This window comes from Rhinatrema bivittatum, chromosome 16 (assembly GCF_901001135.1).
Source record: "Rhinatrema bivittatum chromosome 16, aRhiBiv1.1, whole genome shotgun sequence".
NCBI lineage: Eukaryota > Metazoa > Chordata > Amphibia > Gymnophiona > Rhinatrematidae > Rhinatrema > Rhinatrema bivittatum.
This window is the reverse complement of record NC_042630.1, coordinates 5,904,797-5,926,882: the sequence shown is the minus strand read 5'-3', so window position 1 is coordinate 5,926,882 and position 22,086 is coordinate 5,904,797. Positions and strand designations below refer to the sequence as shown.

The window sequence follows — 22,086 nt, the reverse complement described above, 5'->3', positions numbered from 1 at the left end:
CTCCCACACCGGCACTCGCAGCCACCACCGACAGCTCTCAGGGGGAAGACAGCGAGGGCGCGTTTCAAGCCTCGCTTTGACTAGCCTATAGGAAGAGTCCAGGAAGTCTATTGGCTAAGAGCCAGGGAGAGAGGCGGCGGGGTGGAGCCATAGCGCAGAGAGACGTTGCAGGTTGCCGAAGATCTGCCTGCGCCTGCGGTCCCGGCCCCAACACCCGACTGCAACGCGTTCAGGCCCACAGGGTGCGCGTGCCGCTGCCGGGTCAAATCATCGGTTGATCAGCGGAAGCATCTGCCCGCCTTATACATATCCCTCCGCGCGCTCAGCAGCTAGGACCTCCTTACCCTCGGCGGAAGGATCCCTTTCAATAACATCTCATTGCTTGCAAACTTTCTTTTATTTAATTACAGGTTTCTTTGGACTTTTTCAGGCAGGGGAGTTGGCACCTTCTGCTAGCCCTTCGCACCTTCAACATTCCCTCCCGACACACACCCACAAGACTGGCTTAACATACCTTCCCCCGGGCTCATTTTCCATGTTGGCAGCAGACAAATAACCCACAAGAATTTGGCACATGCTGGAGGGCCTTGCGGCATGTGACAGATTTGAAGGTCCATTCTGTCGAGATCGTTTGCTTCACGGAGAACTTATTTGCCCCCCAACATTTCATCGTGTCGAGCAGACGATTGGTGGCATTGGCGAATATCCTTTGGAAGAGAGCCTGCTCATTTCATTCTGTGCCATTGGGACTGGATTCCTCGCCACCTGCCCATTCTGTGGATAAGAAAAAATGCCGCACATCGAAAATGACATAAAGCTCGATTTCAAGGATGTGCTGCTAAGGCCAAAGCGGAGCACGTTGAAGTCACGCAGCGAGGTGAGATAGGTGCTCACCCCTAGGACCAGGGCCTCACCATCGCCAGATATACTATGTCGCCCTTCTGCCATGGGGCATGCTCTGCCCTTCTATACTTTGGACATGCCACACCTATATTACCACACATCTAGATACATTTCACTTATTGCCATACATCCAGCTATGCCATGCCCTTATTGCCATATATCTGGATACACCGCATCCTTGCTGCCACACCATATAACACCTTGCCCTTATGGCTACACATCCAGATACGCCTTGCCCGTATTGCCATATATCCTGATATGCCTTGCCCTTAGTGCCACACCATATTTGGATACGCCTTGCCCTTATTGAAATACATGGAGATATGCCTTGCCCTTATTGCCACACATCTGGATATGCCTTGCCCTTATTGTCACACAACCGGATCCACCTTGCCCTTATTGTCGTATATCCTGATATGCCTTGCCCTTAGTGCCACACATCTGGATATGCCTCGCCCTTATTGTCGCACATCCGGATACACCTTGCCTTTAGTGCCATACCACAGATACCTTGCTCTTACTGAGATACATCCAGATCTTACTGAGACACATCTGGATATGCCTCGCCCTTATTGTCGCACATCCGGATACACCTTGCCCTTATTGTCGTATATCCTGATATGCCTTGCCCTTAGTGCCACACATCTGGATATGCCTCGCCCTTATTGTCGCACATCCGGATACACCTTGCCTTTAGTGCCATACCACAGATACCTTGCTCTTACTGAGATACATCCAGATCTTACTGAGACACATCTGGATATGCCTTGCTCTTATTGCCATGCTTGGATATGCCTCACTAGGACACAGTCTTCATTTTGTCACCTCCTTAGGGCATGCCTCACCCTTACTGGAACACTTTTGATTATGTCTCATCCTTACTATGACAACTGCAGATAAGGGGAACAAATTGAGGTGAACACCCCAGGCCTTATGCTTGGGCTTCCCGGCCCTGCTGCACCGCTGATACTATGGCATTCCGTGGCCCCGTAAACCTCCCCACCCCCAAGGTCAACCCTGTTTGGAGACCGACTTCACCCTTATTGTCATGCATCAATTTACATCTCGTGCTCTGACATCACGTCTTGCCTGCAGTGCCTCTTCCCTAATGCTTAATCCTGGGGCTGGGACACTTGTGGATACATTTTACCCTTACTGAATGACAGTGGATGCACTTTTCCCTTACTGTGAGGAGGGGGATAGGTCCATCTTGTACCATGCCATCCCCTTGGGAAACTCCCTTATGGTGCAACCTGTGACCACACATCCACCTATACCTGCAGCACTTCTGCATACACTTTGCCTGCAGGATCCCTTCCCTAGGGTGCCCAGCCTTCATCATGCCACAAGTTGAGACATTCTATGCCCTTGTGCTATAAAATACTTCACATTTGGGCAGAAGATGAGGCAGTTTTGTAGACACAGATAAGGACACGGCAAAGAATCACAATGCTTGCATCTTCTATAGCTTTACCCAGCACAACTCAACTGACGTATCCTGCATGTTCTAAGCTTTCATCTCCAGGGTTATGACACTTCTCTTCCCCCAACCACCCTGAATTACCTTTTCTTTCTTTGCATATCGGGCAGGTGGAGCTAACAAGATCTTACATTTTCCGCAATTCCAAACAGTCTTACACTGGGATCCCTATCATCGCGGCCAACATGGACACCGTGGGCACCTTCGAGATGGCACAGGTTCTCTGTAAGGTAATTTCTGGGGTGACAGAACTAAGCAGGAAGTGCAACTTTTTGGTAAGAGAATCGCAGGGGATAGGGCAGTGACTCCTCATACCCCCCCTCCCCTATTTCTCTCTTTTCAGTTTTCACTCTTTACTGCCATCCATAAGCATTACACGGTGGAGCACTGGAAAGCATTCGCAGTGGAGAACCCCGATTGTCTGCCGGTGAGTCACACCCTTGCTGTCCACTTTCTGTTGCTCTATTGTGGTCTCTTGGCTGTAGCTGTAGGATGCTTATTTTATGTTTTAGGATTTAGGAGACCATATTTGTTATTGGTTTATTGTTTGTTTGTTTGTGATTCTGTTGTAAATTTTTTTTATTACTTGTGTCCTGTATGTTTATAGTGAATGCTATTTTTATTAGATTGGATTTCATTGATGTGTTTGACATGGTTTGATGTTTTGATTTATGTAAACATCTTTTGTAATTTTAGAATTGACAGTTCTGGATTGGAGTGTGTGCTTTAGGTTGTAATTTTATCTAATTCATTTTTTAATGATTTTTTTAAAATTGTAAACCACTTTGATTACTAGAGAACATGAATAAACTAAACTTCTCAAACTCATCCTTCCACTCCTCACCCCATCCTTCCACACTCTCTATCCCAGCATATTGCCGCTAGCTCCGGCACGGGGCAGACGGACTTTGAACAGCTAGAGAAGATCCTGGAGGCAGTGCCTGAGGTCCGCTACATCTGCCTGGATGTGGCCAACGGATACTCGGAACATTTTGTCCAGTATGTAAAGGATGTGCGTGCCCGCTTTCCTGCCCACACAATCATGGTACTGTATCTGTACATGCCTAGAGAATACTGTATTATATCTGTATACAGCTGGACTCGCATGCACATTCACATGTAGTATATCAGACCCCCTTAGAGATACAAGGCTAGGAGGCATGATGCAGTCTTTTTTTTTTTTTTACGTGTTACATATATATTTATAAGTACATTGGGAATTCTCCGTGGACAAGCAGGAAAGTCATTCATTTCCTTTCAACATTGGTTCTTTCTAGTTTAGATGCAGGTGGTGCAAGCTTAAGAGACCAACACGGCTGCCTCCCCCACCCCTGAATATTTCCCCGCTCTCCCTCTGGCTCCAGTGGAGAATTTTCTAAAGCCTTCTTGCTGGAAAAAAAAGACTAATAAAACACATAATTACAGATGCCAAGCTTTTTTTAAACCTGAAAACACTGTGCCTTTGAAAACCGACTAGGGCAAAGGTCCAGCTGGCAACTGGAGCCAGACCGGGAGTAGCAGAATTAGGTCACCCAGTGAGGAGAGGAAACTTCATTGGTATCTAGTGCTGCATCGCTAAATTATATAATCTGAGGTCCAGACTGGTGGGAGACCCACAGAGAGGCATTATTTGTATAGCAATACTAGATATACACAAGAAGGTATATACATCTATATTAATGTATTTGTGTATATGCATCGCTGGCTGTTCTTGGACCAATTTCCAGTTTGTTTTTTCTTCGTCTCATTACTGCAGGCAGGGAATGTGGTGACAGGGGAGATGGTGGAGGAGCTTATTCTCTCAGGAGCAGATATCATTAAAGTGGGAATCGGCCCAGGTAACTATTCCGGGAGATAACATGCAGAACGACAGTAATAACAGAGCTAAGATAGCGTAGGGGTATACTGGGGGAAGACGGAGGGAGGTGTTATACTGGGAGAATGGGAGTAACTGAGGGACAAGTTTTATCCTGGCACAGACTGAGCATTTAGCCCACTGAATATTTTGGGATAATCATGCCTGGTGCTGATGCAGCTTTTGTCGCGTAGGGTCCGTCTGCACAACCCGGAAGAAGACGGGGGTTGGTTACCCACAGCTGAGCGCAGTGATCGAGTGCGCCGATGCTGCGCATGGGTTGAATGGACACATTATTTCGGTAAGACACCAGCGCGGCTGTACCAACCTGTCGAGCAGATGTTCTGGTGCACAGGATGGACTAGTGCTTTCTTGTAGACACTGCCTGAGGAAAGCCATCTATTATGTATTTATTTATTTTTAAAGGATGGAGGCTGCTGCTGCCCAGGGGACGTTGCCAAGGCCTTTGGTAAGATATTAATCCTATATAAAAATGCTGATGTGAACCCTGATCTCAGAGGCAGATCCTCTCACAAAGTCACACCTTTCTCCCTCATGGGGTGGTTGTCTTTTCAGGACCGCCTGTGTGATGCCAATTTATTAACCCCCCCTCCAACCCTCTTTGTGTGTCAGGTGCTGGGGCAGACTTTGTGATGCTCGGGGGAATGTTTTCCGGACACACGGAATCGGGCGGTGAAACAATCGAGAAGAATGGGAAGAAGTACAAGCTCTTCTACGGGATGAGCTCCGAGACCGCCATGAAGCGCCATGCTGGGGGTGTGGCAGAGTACCGGTGAGCCTTAGTGAAAGGCGGAGAGATAAGGAAGTGCCAGGGGAGGCTGGGGAGCACCAGCAGAGGGCAAAGACAGGACTGGAGCAGTGAAAAAAGCTGCAACAGGAAAAAGAAGCAAATTCAGAAAAGTTCCAGGTGGATGATCTGGCAGAACATCAGTAGTGGGTGCGAGGATGAAGGATTTGCTATTATTTGATCCCTTTTCTCTTCCTAGGGCTTCAGAGGGAAAGACGGTAGAAGTTCCCTTCAAAGGCGACGTGGAGCATACCATCAGGGACATCCTGGGGGGAATCCGTTCCACCTGCACCTACGTGGGAGCTGCCAAACTGAAGGAGCTGAGCCGTCGCACGACTTTTATTCGGGTGACCCAGCAGGTGAACCCCATCTTCAGCCACAGTGCAGCCGAGGACTAGCGGGGTCAGTCAGGTGCCAGCCTCCCTCCATTCCAGCATTGCAGGGGTGCAGGCTGGCGAGGCTTTCATTTTACCTTCTCCTCCACGTTCTACCTGTCCGTGACCAAGCACCATTTTCATTCAGGCCAAAATGTATTACAGCTGAGATAATAAAGCATCTGCTGGGGCATTTCTATTTCGCTGTATCACAGGGAACCCAGACAGCATCCCCAGGTACAGTAATCCCTCCTATCTCACTACATCACAGGGAATAAACACCATCCCCAGGTACAGTAATCCCTCCTATCTCACTACATCACAGGGAATAAACACCATCCCCAGGCGTTCCTCTCCCTGCTGTCTCACATCGTCATACAGTGCAGGGAACAGACACCATACCCAGGTACAGTAATCCCTCCTATCTCACTACATCACAGGGAATAAACACCATCCCCAGGTACAGTAATCCCTCCTATCTCACTACATCACAGGGAATAAACACCATCCCCAGGTACAGTAATCCCTCCTATCTCACTACATCACAGGGAATAAACACCATCCCCAGGTACAGTAATCCCTCCTATCTCACTACATCACAGGGAATAAACACCATCCCCAGGCATTCCTCTCCCTGCTGTCTCACATCATCATACAGTGCAGGGAACAGACACCATCCCCAGGTACAGTAATCCCTCCTATCTCACTACATCACAGGGAATAAACACCATCCCCAGGTACAGTAATCCCTCCTATCTCACTACATCACAGGGAATAAACACCATCCCCAGGTACAGTAATCCCTCCTATCTCACTACACAGGGAATAAACACCATCCCCAGGCGTTCCTCTCCCTGCTGTCTCACATCGTCATACAGTGCAGGGAACAGACACCATACCCAGGTACAGTAATCCCTCCTATCTCACTACATCACAGGGAATAAACACCATCCCCAGGTACAGTAATCCCTCCTATCTCACTACATCACAGGGAATAAACACCATCCCCAGGCATTCCTCTCCCTGCTGTCTCACATCATCATACAGTGCAGGGAACAGACACCATCCCCAGGTACAGTAATCCCTCCTATCTCACTACATCACAGGGAATAAACACCATCCCAGGTACAGTAATCCCTCCTATCTCACTACATCACAGGGAATAAACACCATCCCCAGGTACAGTAATCCCTCCTATCTCACTACACAGGGAATAAACACCATCCCCAGGCGTTCCTCTCCCTGCTGTCTCACATCGTCATACAGTGCAGGGAACAGACACCATCCCCAGGTACAGTAATCCCTCCTATCTCACTACATCACAGGGAATAAACACCATCCCCAGGCATTCCTCTCCCTGCTGTCTCACATCGTCATACAGTGCAGGGAACAGACACCATCCCCAGGCCAGGCTCATCCTATCCCATGGTGCAGGGAATAGAGCCCTGCCTTCTCTCCCCAGACAGTAATAATTCACTGTGCTTCCTGGGGAGCCCTGCCTTCCACAGGAGAAGAGCGTGGGACAGAGACATTGCTCCGATTCTCCTCCTCACAGTATTGATCATTCCTACCACCACACAGAGAGAAAAACGTTAACGATTTTAGAGAAAATTCTCTTTATTGTACTGATGAATTAAAATTAAAATGCTTGTACGTGAGTTCACCCTAAGTGTGGTTTTCTCTTTAGTCACTGCTCTTGCCCAACACGGGCTTAGGGTTATCTGATCTGGAGAGCCCTCCTTTCAGAGCTAGGAAGCAGCTCCCTGCGACCTCTGACACGGGGAATTCCTCTCCTCGCAATCTGGGGTCCTAACACAGGCCCCATGAGTCTAATTATGGTGCCAGTCAGCGCAACCTCCTGTTGCAGCCATGGGGGTCAGTGGTGGAGAAGCCTCTCAAAGGATTCACCTGCCGGCCAGAAGAAATGACAGCGCCATCAACCGAGTTTTAACATTTAACACCTTAGTAAGGAAAACAACAGGATTAAGAATTCAGCCAATTAGTGAACAATCTGAGGACGGGCAGGCAATCGCCCGGGGACAGCGCTGGCACGAGAGTCAGACAGCGTGGGATTCCTGTTTCGTGCCTGCACACTGCCTTTCTGTAAATATTACGCGGCAGGGCTCCACGGACTCTGCACATTAAATCCCAGAATGTAAAAGCGCGTAATCTCCCACCTGGCTCTCGCGCTCCAGCTCTCCACGAGGAAGACGTTTTGCAACCGATGCGTCTGAAATGTTCTTGGAACGTGGGGATGAAGGTGTTAAACCTTGTCCTGTGATAGTTTCTCAGGGACAGCTAGAGCGGGAAAGGAGGAGAGAGAGAGATTAACAGGCGAGGCCCCCCTGCCGTTCCTGTGGGGAGGAGATATACACCCCCTCTCACCTCACCTTACTACGGGAGCAGCAGACGCTGCCACCTTCGTCTTCGGAATCCAGGATTATTTCACCGCGGTTTGGGATTCGCAGCAAGCGAGGGGAAGCCAGCGGAGGCTCTAGTAAGAAGGAAGCAGACGGGGCATCGGAGAGGGGAGTACAGGGAAGGAAACCTGCAGCCAGACGCACGGTTACAAAGACAGCTTTTATTCTCGGTACCTGACTCGATTTCCTTGACCGCTGGATCATTCGATGGAAATTCAACGGACTCCGGGGAATTGGAAGGAACTTTGTGCCTGTGGGGAAAGCATTGTGAGCTTTAAAACAAAGCAAGGAGAAACGTGACGGGAAGAGGCGAGCAATGCAGGAGAGAGGGTTTGGGGTTATGTCGAGTGGGAATCAAATGCTCAAGGGCTCTGTAAAAAGAGTTTCCTAATCGTCTGCCAGACCAGTCCAGGCAAGTAGGTTATGTGCCCCCCCCCCCCCCCCATCACCGCCAGCAGATGGAGACAAAGAAAAAGATCAAAGCTGACTCTGCTCCCCTTGTAGGGTGCGATTCGGCCTTCAGCGTTTCTCTGTCTCCAGCAGACGGTGCGGACATGCAGACTGATGCTGCATCTAGGAGGAGGTCATGCCTGGGAAGACTTTAGGCCCAGGCTCCTGGTGGAAGGCAAAGTCCCTGTGTATAAAATGTAGATAGAAAGCGAGGGTTGGAATGGGTCTGGTCATCTAGAGTTTGAGGTGACTCTAGAATCCAGTTCTACAGGGAGCTCATCTACAGCCAGAGAGAGAGAGAGAGAGAGAGCTGGAAAGGACCTCTGGAGATGATTTAGAGTGCGCAAAGAGAGAGAGAGAGAGCTAAAAGGAACTTCAAGAAGTCATCTATAATCTCAGAAAAGCTAGAGGTGAACGTGACTATAGGGGGCCTTCAGTGGCCATCTAGGGTCAGAGAAACAGTGAGCTGGCAAGGACCTCGGGGTGCCAACTAGAAACAGAAAGTTAGAGCACAGAGAACCTGAAAGAGCCACGTAATTTACTGCTTAAACCACCCCAGACAGATCTTTGTATAACCTGTTCTCTGAGAGGATCCCCGTAGGCACTGCATCTCCAGCTCCTCGGTCGCTCCTCTCGGTCTCCTGCGGGGAGGGTTCTAGTGTTGGCAACTGAAGTTGCGCCGGGACTGGACCGAGCTGCTGCTTCTGAGACGGGCCCCTTCCGTCCCCTACGCTGCCGCCGATTACCCTGAGGGATGGGACCTTCCTCTGTAGAGTCTGCATGCAGTCTTCCAGCTGCCCGCTCTCCTCACCTTCTGCGCCTCCGATCGTAGGGGGGCTCTGAGCCTCCGACCTCTTCAGGGGACACAATGTGATGTGGCTGTAACTGTGTTTGGAAGAGGGGAGCTCTGACACTTTGACCTCTTTAGGGGGCAGAGTCTAATGTGGCTGTTACTGTATTGAGGAGGGGGACTCCCCCTCTCTGACTTTTTCAGGGGGGACAAGACAATTCTGGGATCCCCATATTTGTAAGAAGAGAGGCAGAGAGACTTTGAACTCTCCGGGCTCAAGATAAGTTGGGGGTCCCTATGTTTGTAAGGACTGGGGCACAGACCCTGTGACCTCTCCAGAGGACACAAGACAACTCTGGGGTCCCTGTGCTTGTCAGGAAGAGACCTGTCACCCTTTGACCTCTTTACGGGGCACATGAGGACGGTGAGGCCCCTGTGTTTGTATGGCAGGCAGCTTTCACTCTTTGCCTCCTTCAGGGGGCATAGGACAACTCGGGGGTCCCCATATTTGTAAGCAGGGGGGCACAGAGCCTTCGACCTCTTCAAGGGGCTTAAGACAACTCTGAGGTCCTTGTGTTTGTAAGGACTGGGGCACAGACCCTGTGACCTCTCCAGAGGACACAAGACAACTCGGAGGTCCCTGTGCTTGTCAGGAAGAGACCTGTCACCCTTTGACCTCTTTATAGGGCACATGAGGACGGTGAGGCCCCTGTGTTTGTAAGGACTGGGGCACAGACCCTGTGACCTCTCCAGAGGACACAAGACAACTCTGGGGTCCCTGTGCTTGTCAGGAAGAGACCTGTCACCCTTTGACCTCTTTACGGGGCACATGAGGATGGTGAGGCCCCTGTGTTTGTAAGGCAGGCAACTTTGACTCTTTGCCCTCTCCAGGGGGCATAGGACAACTCGGGGGTCCCCTCGTATGTAAGGAGAGGGAGTCCAAATCTTTAAGCTCTCCAGGGGATACAGCACAACCTCAAGCCGACATTCTTGGCACATCTCTATCAACCTCCTGGTCAGTGCCATCCCATCCTCTCATCCCTCACTGCCCGAGGATCCTCTCCGTGGTGAGGGGGAGCAGGTGCTTGCGGGTCACATGAGGTCAGAAAACTTGGTGCCAGTTCCATTCCACGATCCAAGCATCCGGAGGGACCCTTTCCCCTGGAGCCCCTGGCAGCGGGACGGAAGAAGTCAGAGGCTGCTGAGGTCGGCCCCCGGCGCTGTACAGCGGTGCAGTGGCTCTGTGGCCACACAGTGGAGCTGCCGTCTCCGGTGCTGGCCTTGGTCCCCTCCAGCTGACTTAGCTCCCACGGCGCAGACAGTACTGTAAAGGAATTAATTCTAGAGTTACTTCCTGTGTGTTTGGGAGATTAGGGGTGTGGGGATTTGCACTCACCGTTGTGGATGTTGGAGAGTGGAAGGATTTGCATTCCTTTAGAGAGTTCCCTAACTCAAAACCCCAAGCCCTTACAACCTACTGCCCCCACCCCCTCCCCCGGGGATGCTTGGAGTCCCACGCTGAAGAGCAGTGGAGAGGGACACCCGCCACTGGGTGGCAGCAGAGAGCTGCAGGCCTCTTGCGGCTGGAACCGAGAGACTGCAAGGACTCGAATGCCCAGGGAGTGAGCCCTAGGCTCTTACAGGACCTCATCATGGCATGCAGTGCCCGTGAACCAAAGAGGTGATAGGTTTTTTAAAGAATAGAATTGCACAGATATGCACTACAGAAGTAAGAGCAGTTGATCAGAAATAAACATTACCTGGTAAGCACATGTACAGCACGGAGGAGTTACATCTATCTATGTACGTTTCATGAGAGCCACTTAGGACCTTGGATAATGCAGCACGGAAACTTTTTAAATATATAAATTCATCCCCCGTGAGCATTACAGAGATTCATAACCCAGGGTGCCAATATTCACCTAATGCTCGACAGACCGTCCTGACCTTTAAAAGACTCACCTTTGTAGCTTGAGGGTTGTACTCTCGCTATGCAGGCCAAGGCTTTGCTTCCAGTCTTCTTGCAAAACTGCGCCCGGTGCGCCAGAACTAGGACCCGTTTTCAAGACGTCCCCGCGGTGCGCACGGTGCTTTCCGGATCATGGTCCTGTCGTTTTCCAGTAACGCGTGCTGGCCAAGCTTCAACAGCTGCAGAACGCTGTGGGCTGTAATCGCAAGAGGCAGGATTAGGCCGCACCTCAAAAGAATTTCACAGGATTCCCAACGCCTCTCTGGTTCGGTTTTAAGATGTTTAAAGCTTTGGGGGGGGGGGGGGGGGGGGGGGGAAGGTGGAATGGGGTGCAGTTTGTTTCAAACGCAGACATTAAAGACGATCAATGAGGTCTTTCTTTGCCTTCCTTCTCTAAAGGATCTACAGGCAGTTAAGTCACAGCGAAAAGCTTTTTTCTGATTTGTTTCAAGACTTGGCTTTCTTAGGCTCTAGGCGCATACTAAAAGCACGGCTTTATAAAGATGTATTTGTATGTTAAAGGAAAATTGGCTCTTCCCTGCTAATTTTCGTTCCTGGAATACCACAGATCAGTCCAGACAAGTGGGTTTTGCCTCCCCGCCAGCAGATGGAGGCAGAGAACAAAACTTTGAGGCACAGCTACATAACAGAGAGTGCCACCTGCAGTCCCTCAGTATTGACCTGTACCCAAGCCAACCAGAGAGTAACAATGTCTCAACAATCCCCTAAATGAGGGTGAATGCCAAACCCAAAGGTTGGAGCCTCCCAAAAAAAAGAAAAATCAACCCAAGGGGCTAACCACAACCTGGCAAACCTCTTTGGGTTCTGTATATACACATTCTGGACAGTTCTTTCCAGTAACCAGGCCAGAACGCGGACTTGCTGGAATGGTCTTGAGCACATCAAGGGGCTGGGTCCAGACAAGTGGGATGTACCAAAGCATCCCCTACACTGGGCGGGCCTGTGAAAGACCCCCCCTCTCTACACACGTTTGCCAAAGGTGGCTCTCCTGGAGCCTGATCATCTAAACGGGAAGATAAAGTGTGACGAGAAGACCGCGTCAGCTCTCCAGAGATTTCCTGCGGCGACGTTGACCGACACTCGTCCCACGATGCTGCCTGCCCTCTAGTAGAGTGCGCACGCAACCAACCCCTCTGGAATTCCTCTCCCCATACAAAGGTAGTAAAGGAAGCTATCGTGCCCTTGGAGGCTTGCATCCATTTCTGGCACCTCCTAAACAATACAAACAAATGGTCCGACTGCCGAAAACTGTTTGTGACCTTTGCCTCCGGCGACTCGGCAGACCAATTCGGGAAGGCAGGAACTCCACAGTCTGATTCAGGTGAAAGGAAGATACAACCTTACAGGCAGATACAGTAAAGCGCGGCCGCGATTGCCCGTTTTTTTAACCCGCTTTGGACGCACGTTTTGAGCGCGTAAGGCGGACCTGCGATTCAGTATCGGCTTTTATGCATCCTCAGCGCTTACCGAAAAAGACGCGTATCCCTTTCCGCCCGCCGCATGTACATGACAGGTTAATGATCGGATTAGCTATTCTGTCCGATACTGTACTGTGCGCCCGATTTATCGCCTTTTTAACCCGCTTATGTGCCGCGTCTTTAACCTGAATATTTACCGCCTACCCTGACCCTGGCGTTAGTGTGGTGTTCAGTCAGCTTCGTACTGGACAGTGCCATGGACAACGTGTATATCCTGGCTCTGAGACAGAAAATTCTGTTTTAGTGACTCCCCTAATATCATGGACGCCTGGATACAGGCGGGAGGGTCCATGGACGGAAGCCGCGACCTTGGACGTCCGGCCGGGCGCTCAAGGCAGACGGGAAGGTCCATGCGGGGTCTGTAGAAAAGAACCATTCTCTGCCTCCACCTGCTGATAAGGATGCAAAACCCACTTGTCTGGACTGATCTGGGGTACGAACAGGAATCTTATTTATGATGGCTATATTTTTCCTTTTAAAGTTACGTTTATCTTTTTGGTTTTATTGTTTTAATGGTTTATTAGTGTATTTATTCTTTTACCTATTCCCTTTTGTCTGAATTGTTAGGATGCTTGCATTTTATCCTTATTTTGCTACTACTCACCTCCTTGAACTTTCTGAAAGGGCTGTTAATAAGTCAAATAAAAGAAACAATAACACCTGCAGGTTTATATATTACATACACATCTCCAGTCATCCATTATATAGATATAGTGTGTATATATTATATATGTATCCCCCATGCATTACACAGATACAGAGTGCACGTGTATAACATATACATCCCCCATGTGCATGCATGCATTACACAGACTGTGTATTTTTCAACATATTTATTAAACAATAACAGTTTATAAATCAAGTTCAATAGACTGTTCAAATTTGGCAATTGTACTGCATTCACAGAAACATAAGAATCATCTTTTATCATTCTCTCATTACCCCCACCTCATCCCCTCCCTGTAATAGCTCAAGGCCTTTATGTGATGTCCAACATTGGTCTGAATGTCATAGAGTGCATTTGTTCCTTATGACTAAAACGTTGCCCTTTTAACCCTTCCTTATCCACATAAATGGCTTATACATCAACCATTAAAGACTCAATACTTAACAGATAGTCAACAGCCAGCTTCTAGCATGAGGTGAGAGACCCAGAATATATTTTTGCCACATTATTAGAAATGTCCTCCGTCTCACAAATGTACTAGGACTACCTATGTTTTCCATCTGCAGCAAAAAATGAAGCTGATTTCGCCAGTGCCAGAAGGAAGGTCTGTCCAAGCCAATAAAACGGACTTCTTGCCTAATAAAAGGCCTTTCCTCACAAAACGTTTTTCTTCCTTAGCACAAAAAGCATCATCAAAAAGGCCAGGGCACTTTATTACCAATAACTTGACGTAAAAAAGCAAACAACCATCTGATTCCAAAAAGATTTTATCACAGGACAATCCCAAAGTAAATATCCCGGAGCTGCCATACATTTTTGGCAGGGTCTGCGTCTGTTAGATGGCCCTTGTAAGCCCAATTATTGAAAAAACATCTCCCTCAGATATACATTTCCTGCAAGGCCTCTTATCCGTATTGTCTGTGTGTATATAACATGCTTCCCCCATGAGCATGCATGTATTACACAAATATAGTGTAATGCATGCATATATATATATATATATATATATATATATATATATACTTCCCCCCATAGGCATTACACAGATGCAGTATGCATGTATAATATATATATATCTCCTCCATGGGCGTGCATGCATTACACAGATAAGGCCATAAGAATAGCCAAAGTGAATCAGCCGTCTCCCCAGTCTGTATTTTAGGTACACCCCAGGCACCCCCACCTGTGCGCACTCTGTACATACCGTGTGCACTGCCCTCCCCGCTTAACTCTCGTGGGATTTGTTTGCTTCCAGGGCCGCGGTCCACGCTATTGGCCGAACACTTTTGCCGCTCACTCAGGGACGGACTGTGCTCTCGGCCTAGGCCATAAGCAGTAGAGGGGCGGAAGTGCTCAAGTGGGCCTGAATAGAGGGGCGGAATTTGTGCCGACAGACACCGCGAGAGGGGCGGAAGTACTTAAGCGGCCATGACTAGAGGGGCGAAAGGTCTCGTAGAGGGCTCAGTGGGCGGAAGTTAATGGTCCAGTCGTCATGAGAGGGGGCGGAAGTCATTGGACAACGATCTTGTGAGGGGCGGAAGTTCTCCTCGCACAGCTTCTCTTGACAGCAAAACCTCAAAGCTCGGTGGCCAGACAAAGGAAAGTTGGAAAACTCAGAATTACAAATCCATGTTTGCCGTTGTGCAGAACCAGCCATGGCTTGAGAGCCTGCGCGTTGAATTCTGCCTGCAGGGGCGCAGCAGTGGAGGAGGAAGCCAGAACGCTCGTGGGGGTGGAAGGGGGACAGGGTTGAGGGGTGGGGGAGGAGCTGGCACTGCTGTAAGTTTGGGGATTTGTATGCTCTGGATGCCAAAGTGGTAGAAAATCAGAGGAAGCATCTCAGCTGGGCAGACTGGAGGGCCAATTGGTCTTTATCTGCCGTCATTAGCAGGCCAGTGCAATATCGGCGCGCGTTAAACGGGCGCCCAAACTAATATTTAAACGGACTGCTGCGTTAAAAAGGGAGGCGCTAGGGGAAATGGTGCGCCCCTAGCGCTTCCTCGGCAGCGGGCGCCCAGAAGAGGTGGCCGTCAGCTGGTTAGGAAAACGGACGCTCAGTTTTAGGAACCCTTGTTTCCCTAAGCTGTGCTCAGCCAGGAGTTAGGAGAATGGATGCTCGCTAATTGAGCGTCCGTTTTCCCTACCTGACCACCAGTTCTCCTTTTTTTCGGTTCCTGTTTACTTTGGGGGCTCCTCAAGAATTATCACCTGCTCCGGGGGAAGACATTAATTTTGGCAAGTAAAAATGAGCGCGCCAGGCCCACATTTCTTTTTTCATTGGGAGGTAATAGCTAATAGTCTCATCAACACGAATTTACATGTCATGAGCATTTTTAGCAACACGCTGGTGTGGATGCATTTTTTGGATGCGCTGAGCCCGTTGTTGCATGAGGAGTTTTCAATGTGCGTCCAAACCTGTACAGCCGTGAGCTTGGCCAAGCACACTGTATTGCATTGGCTTGTTACTGTGATCCATGGCTACTCCCCTCCTCGTCCAGCTTTCATCGGAGAGCCGTGGCACCCAGAACCTGGTGCCCAGGGCAACCTTCATTCCTGCTCACCTGCCCCCAAACTAATCTGTTGGTGGCAGCTCTTGTATTCTTTGGCTGCCAACAGCATGTGCTCTGCCAGCACATCCTGTTGGCATTTCTACCATGGTTTTGCAACCCCCTTAGGGTGGGGCGCTGTAGGCAATCACCTAGCTCACCTAAAGGAAGCACTAGCCCTGATCACGCATGTTTACTCCCACCCAACTGACTCTTAGCATGGGGACATCAGTCTAGGACTGATGCCTCACTCCAGGTCAACTGATGACACTGATCCAGTCCTGGTTTTTCTCTATGTATTGAAGGGATGTGTAGTTCTTTATTTTCATAGAGAAATTGGGGGGGAGAATCAGAACTACAAATTCCTGCATGCAGTGCAGCAAATCCAGGACTGGATTACCATGTTCCTTTCCCCTGAGGGGAGATGGTGACCCTAACCCAGGTAAGCAATGTCGGACCTGGGCTAGGGTCATCAGGTCCGATTTTCAGGATATACACACATAATATGCATGAAGTATAATTGCATGCACTGCTTCCATTGTATGCAAATATATCTCATGCATATTCATTGTGCATGTCCTGAAAACCAGACCTGGTTGTGGCACTCCAGGAGCAGAGTCGCCTACCCCTGCCCTAGGCTGTCATCAGGAAGTTGTCACACAAAGCCTCTCTCTTCCCCATTTAGCAGGGAGTAATAATACATCTGCCTATCTATAGCTTTGTAAAGGGACGGGACTTGCACTGAGGAGTGGGGGAAAAAAACAACTCAGTAACAACTATTAAAAAATATTTATTTTCTAGAAGAACAAATAGAGAAAAATGTGCATTGCCCAGAGGAGATGGAGAAGGCCCTCGCGCTGGGAACGCAGACCATGTGATTTCTGTACCTGTCACTTCAGCAAGTGCAAAAACCTCTATAAATATACCATCCATTGTAATTAGTTCTTAATTTGTAACAAATCAGATACATGAGATTTAGAAAAAAAAAACGTGCTTATTACATAAACTGTAATGGGATTGCTGACCATCCAGCTGATCACATTACTGTACTGGGGTGCTACATCCTAATGTGTAATCAGGACCATGAGAAAGCGAGGGTCAGGGTCGCAGTGAGAGAGGAGTCTTGAGTGCAGGATCCAGGGACCAGCCTTATGCATGGTTTATGCAGGCCGCAGCTTTCCCCTGGAGGTATAGGGGGCTGGATGGAGAAACAGGGAAATCAGACTTCATAATTCATTTCTAACAAACCTCAGCCATGGTGAAAATATATGAATGAACTCTTTGAGGTCTCTTGCAATTTGTAACTTGATTTTTAGCCACCCCACCCTCTAAACCTGCCTGCGTGGAAGAGGCTCCTACATCTGGGTGTTCTTGGCTCCGTGACTCTGCTCTTGTTTTAAGAGTTGCTGCTGTAGCATCTTTGACAGTCTCCACCTTGGTGAATGCAATGGACTTTCCAGTCCATTGACTAGGGTCAGGCTGTGCCAGTCCTGTTCTCACCTTCAACTGCGTGCTGGGACTCTCCGGAAACAACAAGTCCACAGGGCAGAGGCAGGACAGGTTCAGCCTGCTCTGGATGATGACACAAGACACCCTGCCCTACTGCCAGTCTTCCAGCCAGTATACATTTATATATAACTGTATAGTCTTTTAAAGAAAACAAACCAAAAATATAAATATGTAATAACTACTCTCCCCCTCCTAAATATGATTTTCACAGTGCTTGGGTGCGGCAGGAGTTCTCTCTTATGGCATCCGCTCGCGTGAAGCGACACTTGGCCAAAGAGGCATTAACTGCCAGCAGCACCTGAATGTTCAGTGTGACTCGTTTTCCATCGTCATCCAGCCGGAGATGTTTTAGGTGCCCCATTCCCCGGGCGCCCGGTTAGGAGAGAGCCGCAGTGGCGGACAAGTGGAACGCCAGCTTTGGGAGCCACGGCCCTGCCCTCAGGCCACATCGTAATACTGAGCGATACATAAATAATCCGAGCCTCCCATCTTTCCCCCTCCCCCACCCACGGCACGGCCACCGGCGTTCGCCCCGCACCCGCCCTTCCCCCGTATTAGTGTCCAAGCTGGTGGTTGGGCTCAAGCCTCTCTCACGATGACCTCGGTGCAGCCGTGGACCTGGCTGAGTTTGTCGCTTTCCAGACTGGCGAGGAACTGCCGGGGCCCCGGTTTCCGGGGGGTGAAGCGCTCTGTAACGGAGATTGATTTCTGGGCTCCGATGTCCCTGCAAGGTGGGGTGGAGAGAAAGAAAGGAAATAGAGATAAAGCAGAAGATCACCCACAAGAGATCACATTTTGTTTGTAATTTGCAGTTTATAAAACTGTGTACATAAAGCAATGAAAGAGGGATGTAGGGAGGAGCAGGGATACAGGGATGAGGAGATTAGAGGGCGGGCACAGAAGAATAGCACTGAAAAGCCCGTAGGAGAGCACCGATGGTGACACAGAAATCTGGTTGCTTGGAACATACCCGACTCGGATCACTTTGGGTCTCTGGAGCCCAGGACCCTCCACGTGGAAGGCCGCGTGGCAAAGCGTGACTTGCAGTGGGTTGATGAAGCTAACTTCGGCTATTATCTGGTTCCCAACCACGGGCTCCCCGTGTATCTGCAAAGAGAGCGTGAGGGAGGTGCCTTTAACAGAGCCTGCAAGAAGCCCCCAACCCTGCCAGAGCCACCCAGAGATCCCCCATGAATGCCCCCACCCAATCCAGTTATAACCCACACCCTCGCTCTACCTCAACGTAAACCCACACCGACCCCTGTGCTAACTCGGCTCCTTTATTCAGTTTTACTTATGTTCTGCCTTCGTTTCAGATCAGATTACATTCAATTCAAGCACTGCTGGCATTTCACTGCCTGCAGGGGGCTTACGATGGAAGAGCCTGACTCAGGAGGGCACTTTCCCTGCTCTGTGTCTATGGGGTAAAAATAATAATAAAGCTTAGTAAATCAACCACTAAGATGGAGGCTGAAGTGACTAACCCAGGTCATAACCCTTAACCCTGCCCCAAACCTAACTCAACCATTCCCCTTCCCCAATCCCAGGCAGTGCCCCCTGCTGTGCACATCAGAATCACGGGACCGGCGCGTCTGTGCCTCTTTTCCCCCAACATCCTATTAACCACGACTGCGGGTGCTAGGAAAATGTTTTAACTTCATGTTGAGATGGGTTCCTCGGTGTTTGGTATCGGTGTCAGCAGGATGTGACTGGCCGTGCCTCGCCTAGGAAAACAAACATTTCTCAGGCCTCTTGAGACAATGGCTCGAGCTCTCGGGGCCTGCTCAGGCTGAGCCGCGTTGATCTGCCCAAACTTGTACCAGGACACTTCCGCCTTCCTCCCTTTCAGCACTACGCCAGGTTTAATTCTTTTTTTTTTTTAATTTATTCAGTTTATATTCTGCCTTTCAAGCCCTTGAAAGCGGATCACGTTCCGGCACGTTAGAAGGTCAAGTCTTGGTTGACTGGGAAATGCCTGCGAGGAGGAGGGACCTGGCCCCAACGGGAGCCGTGCTGAGCACCGGGGGGGAGGGGGGAGTGGAAGGCTGGCCCCTGGCGCAGGGCGACGGCGTGGCCCTTACCTTGATGGTGAGGTCCGGCGTGCGGACGCGGAAGGAGTGCTGCTTGGCCAGGGTCTGCCCCGTCTCCTTCACCTGTCCCGAGGCGGTGAGCATCATGGCTGCCTGATCCACCAGCTCGTTCCGGTACTCCGAGTACTTCACGACCGTCATGACGGCTTTATCTGCAAAGACAGACACAGCCCCAGGGTGAGAAAGGGGAATGAGAGAATACGTCACACATCCCACCACCATCCTTGTCTCAGAAATGTAACACAACCAGAGGCAGGGCCGGCCTCGGCTCCGTCACCGTTATTTCTCTTCTGCCTAGGGTTGCCAACTGGCTCCAGATTTTCAGGACAGGTTGGCCCCATTGTCATGCAGGGACTTGTTCTCGTTTCCCTGGTGCATTCCCTAAGAAAAAAGCAAGACTGCGAGTCTCTGCGTGCAGGGGAGTAAAAGGAGGACTGGATCAACCTGTCCTGGAAATCTGGAGCCAGCTGGCAATCCTACCTTCTGCCCCTCTGCTTCCTGTTATCTAATGCGCTGCTGTAGAAACAGACACAACATTTCTGTGAATCTGAGACAGACAGAAAGATACAAGACACAGACAGGAGGAAGCTGTCAAGTTACCCAGTTCCATGAGGGCAATTTAAGGTCAGTCCTGGATCTCTGATAACCCCGTGCTGATGGGTAAAATCAGGGTTTACAAGTACCAGGGTGCTTTGGGATGCAAGTTCAAAACCAGGACTGGCCAACAGGTCTCCCTCCTGCAAATGGAAAACTTGGCAGCCGTGTACAAAGGTCAAACCTGAATTACTTACAGATGACCATAAGCACACCCAAGAGAAACTAAACCTGCCGGAGAGGACAATCGAAGATTATCAACACCGCTGGAAACCAAGGAATGCCCAGGGAAGCCTGCAGTCCCGACAAGCTACAACCAAAATGCTCAGACGCGGCAGCGGACAAGGCCAGGAAGCGCCTGCAAATCTGCATCACCTGAATCCACATCCCGGCCATTTCCCTGAGACATGATCAGAGGGGTTAATTACACCAAGCTATAAACGTACGTACGTACGGATCCCAGGAACCCAAATCATTACAGAGGGATCTGTGTCACCAGTAACATCAGCCAACAGCTCTGTGGTGTCTTCAACAAACCAGTAAGGAACAGCCAAAGCCTGCAGACAGGTCAGGCCCGGATCCTCCTCGAGCACCCGACCCAGTGACCCCATCCTCACCTTACAGACACCAATTAACAAGTGTGTAAAAATACCACCTCAGAGAGAATATTGGCATGTTTTATTGACTTTGCAAAAAAAGCTTTTGATTCTATCAGGTACCCTAGCCTCAAATTTAAACTACTGCAAACTGGAATCGGGGTCAGTGGAGGGATGGGAAGGGGTTGAAGCTAAGATGTAATTAAATCCATGAATTCATTCATCAGCTGCAAGGTCAAAATAAACAACCTGCAGACTGACGGACAGACTACTTCAGCCCGGAAAGAGACAAGGATAGAGCGTCAATGTCACCCGCTGTAATATCTACTTCAATGAGCTCCCCATACTGCTGGAGAAATCCCCAGCTCCAGGACTGAAACGAATGACTCCGAGATAGAAGGCCTGCCTGCTGCGTGGAGAGGATCTGCTCATTGTATCCCCTACCCCAGAAAGTGTGCAATAGAGCGACTGCAAACCACGGGTCCTACAGGTAAACCTGGAAAAGCCTAAAGTTATGATAGTCCCTAAATTCCTCCAACACAAATTCAAGAAAATAAGTATGGCCCACGTGCATTTGAGAGCTATAAATTGTCCATAGAGTCACTATGAGCCCTATAAGTAATAAAGAAATGCCTAGCATCATTCCGCCAGTCCTGTTATATGGGAGTGAGGTTAGGAGTTCATCATTAACTTAAAACTGTACAGAATGAGCCAGAACCCCGACCGAAACTGCTCCCCCAGGTCTGTAACAAGCCCTCTGTGTCCAAAGAAACTGCCCCAACAATCTGTGCAGGTCAAAACTAGGTCATCTCCCCTTACTACTCACGATAGAAAAACAAATGTTAAAATTCTGGGGTCACCTTTGCAACAGTTACACAAACTCCCTCCACTACCAGATACTCTGTGACCCAACACAAAACCCAGCATTAAAAAAACCCCCACACTCAGCACCTATGGAGCAAACCTGCAGTGCCCAAACAGCACTGACTGCCAGGACTCAAGACAGCAACAACGCCGCCTAGGAAAAGGCAGCAATGCAAATATTATAATGAACTCCCAGACCCCAATATACCCCTAAACTGCTCCAACTACTGCAAAATGCTGCAGCCAGGCTACTGACTGGAAAAAGAAAATTCGACCACACCACCCCCAAATCTGATAGCGCGGCATTGGCTGCCTGTACAGTCGAGAATAATATACAAAGCTCTAACAGTAATATTCAACAACATGAATCCAAACGATGATTTGATGGGAAAACCACATATTCCCACAGGCGCGCTTAAATCTCAGAACAAAGGCCGGCTAGAAATCCCGACCGTGGAAAATTCTCGTCTGACACAAACGCGAGACAGAGCGCTATCAATTGCTGGCCCAATGCTATGGGACTCCACGTCAGGGAATCTTCGAATAATAACCGAAGGCAAGAAATTTAAGAAAGAACTGAAAACCTGGCCATCGGATAATGCCTGCTCCCTGACTGGTATAACCAGTTCCCCCCCTCACTGATGTCCTGCACATTACCCCCCATTCTCTCAT

General features: G+C 49.5%; 3 protein-coding genes across 34 annotated transcripts in view; 1 reads left to right on the top strand and 2 right to left on the bottom strand.

Moving 5' to 3' along the window:
* Positions 1–741: 741 nt before the first annotated feature.
* Positions 742–7,078, top strand: GMPR2 (guanosine monophosphate reductase 2). Of its 28 annotated transcripts, none has more exons than XR_003853044.1 (11): positions 742–877; positions 2,494–2,613; positions 2,727–2,810; positions 3,255–3,428; positions 4,140–4,221; positions 4,433–4,539; positions 4,665–4,707; positions 4,872–5,031; positions 5,246–5,711; positions 5,827–5,934; positions 6,043–7,078. XR_003853044.1 is itself a non-coding variant. In XM_029580614.1 (9 exons), the coding sequence occupies exons 1-9, from the start codon at positions 791–793 to the stop codon at positions 5,442–5,444; spliced, it is 1,056 nt and encodes a 351-aa protein (XP_029436474.1). In that variant the 5' UTR covers positions 742–790; the 3' UTR covers positions 5,445–7,078. The 28 variants fall into 28 exon arrangements, 1 of the variants encoding a protein (XP_029436474.1); XR_003853033.1 differs by adding an exon at positions 5,766–5,826 and having other exon boundaries at positions 5,881–7,078; XR_003853041.1 differs by having other exon boundaries at positions 5,246–6,599; positions 6,651–6,711; positions 6,827–7,078.
* Positions 7,079–7,122: 44 nt separating this feature from the next.
* On the bottom strand, positions 7,123–14,577 carry LOC115078033. Of its 5 annotated transcripts, XM_029580618.1 has the most exons (7): positions 14,420–14,576; positions 11,043–11,245; positions 8,867–10,404; positions 8,015–8,091; positions 7,811–7,914; positions 7,598–7,718; positions 7,123–7,328 (listed from the first exon to the last, which is right to left on the bottom strand). In XM_029580618.1, exons 3-7 carry the CDS (start codon positions 9,070–9,072, stop codon positions 7,297–7,299), a joined length of 540 nt encoding a protein of 179 aa, XP_029436478.1. In that variant the 5' UTR covers positions 9,073–10,404; positions 11,043–11,245; positions 14,420–14,576; the 3' UTR covers positions 7,123–7,296. The 5 variants fall into 5 exon arrangements, 2 of the variants coding, with proteins under 2 accessions (XP_029436478.1, XP_029436477.1); XR_003853051.1 differs by having other exon boundaries at positions 7,811–8,091; positions 14,420–14,577; XR_003853052.1 differs by lacking the exon at positions 7,811–7,914 and having other exon boundaries at positions 14,420–14,577.
* A 1,958-nt stretch (positions 14,578–16,535) lies between these two features.
* The window catches only part of TGM1 (transglutaminase 1), a 30,892-nt gene continuing 25,341 nt past the window's right edge, over positions 16,536–22,086 (bottom strand). The window contains exons 13-15 of the mRNA XM_029580734.1: positions 19,352–19,512; positions 18,241–18,377; positions 16,536–17,994 (exon numbers count right to left, since the gene is read on the bottom strand). Of these exons, the coding sequence (XP_029436594.1) occupies positions 17,850–17,994; positions 18,241–18,377; positions 19,352–19,512 (443 nt within the window). The 3' untranslated portion in view covers positions 16,536–17,849. The remainder of the gene's footprint in view (positions 17,995–18,240; positions 18,378–19,351; positions 19,513–22,086) is intronic.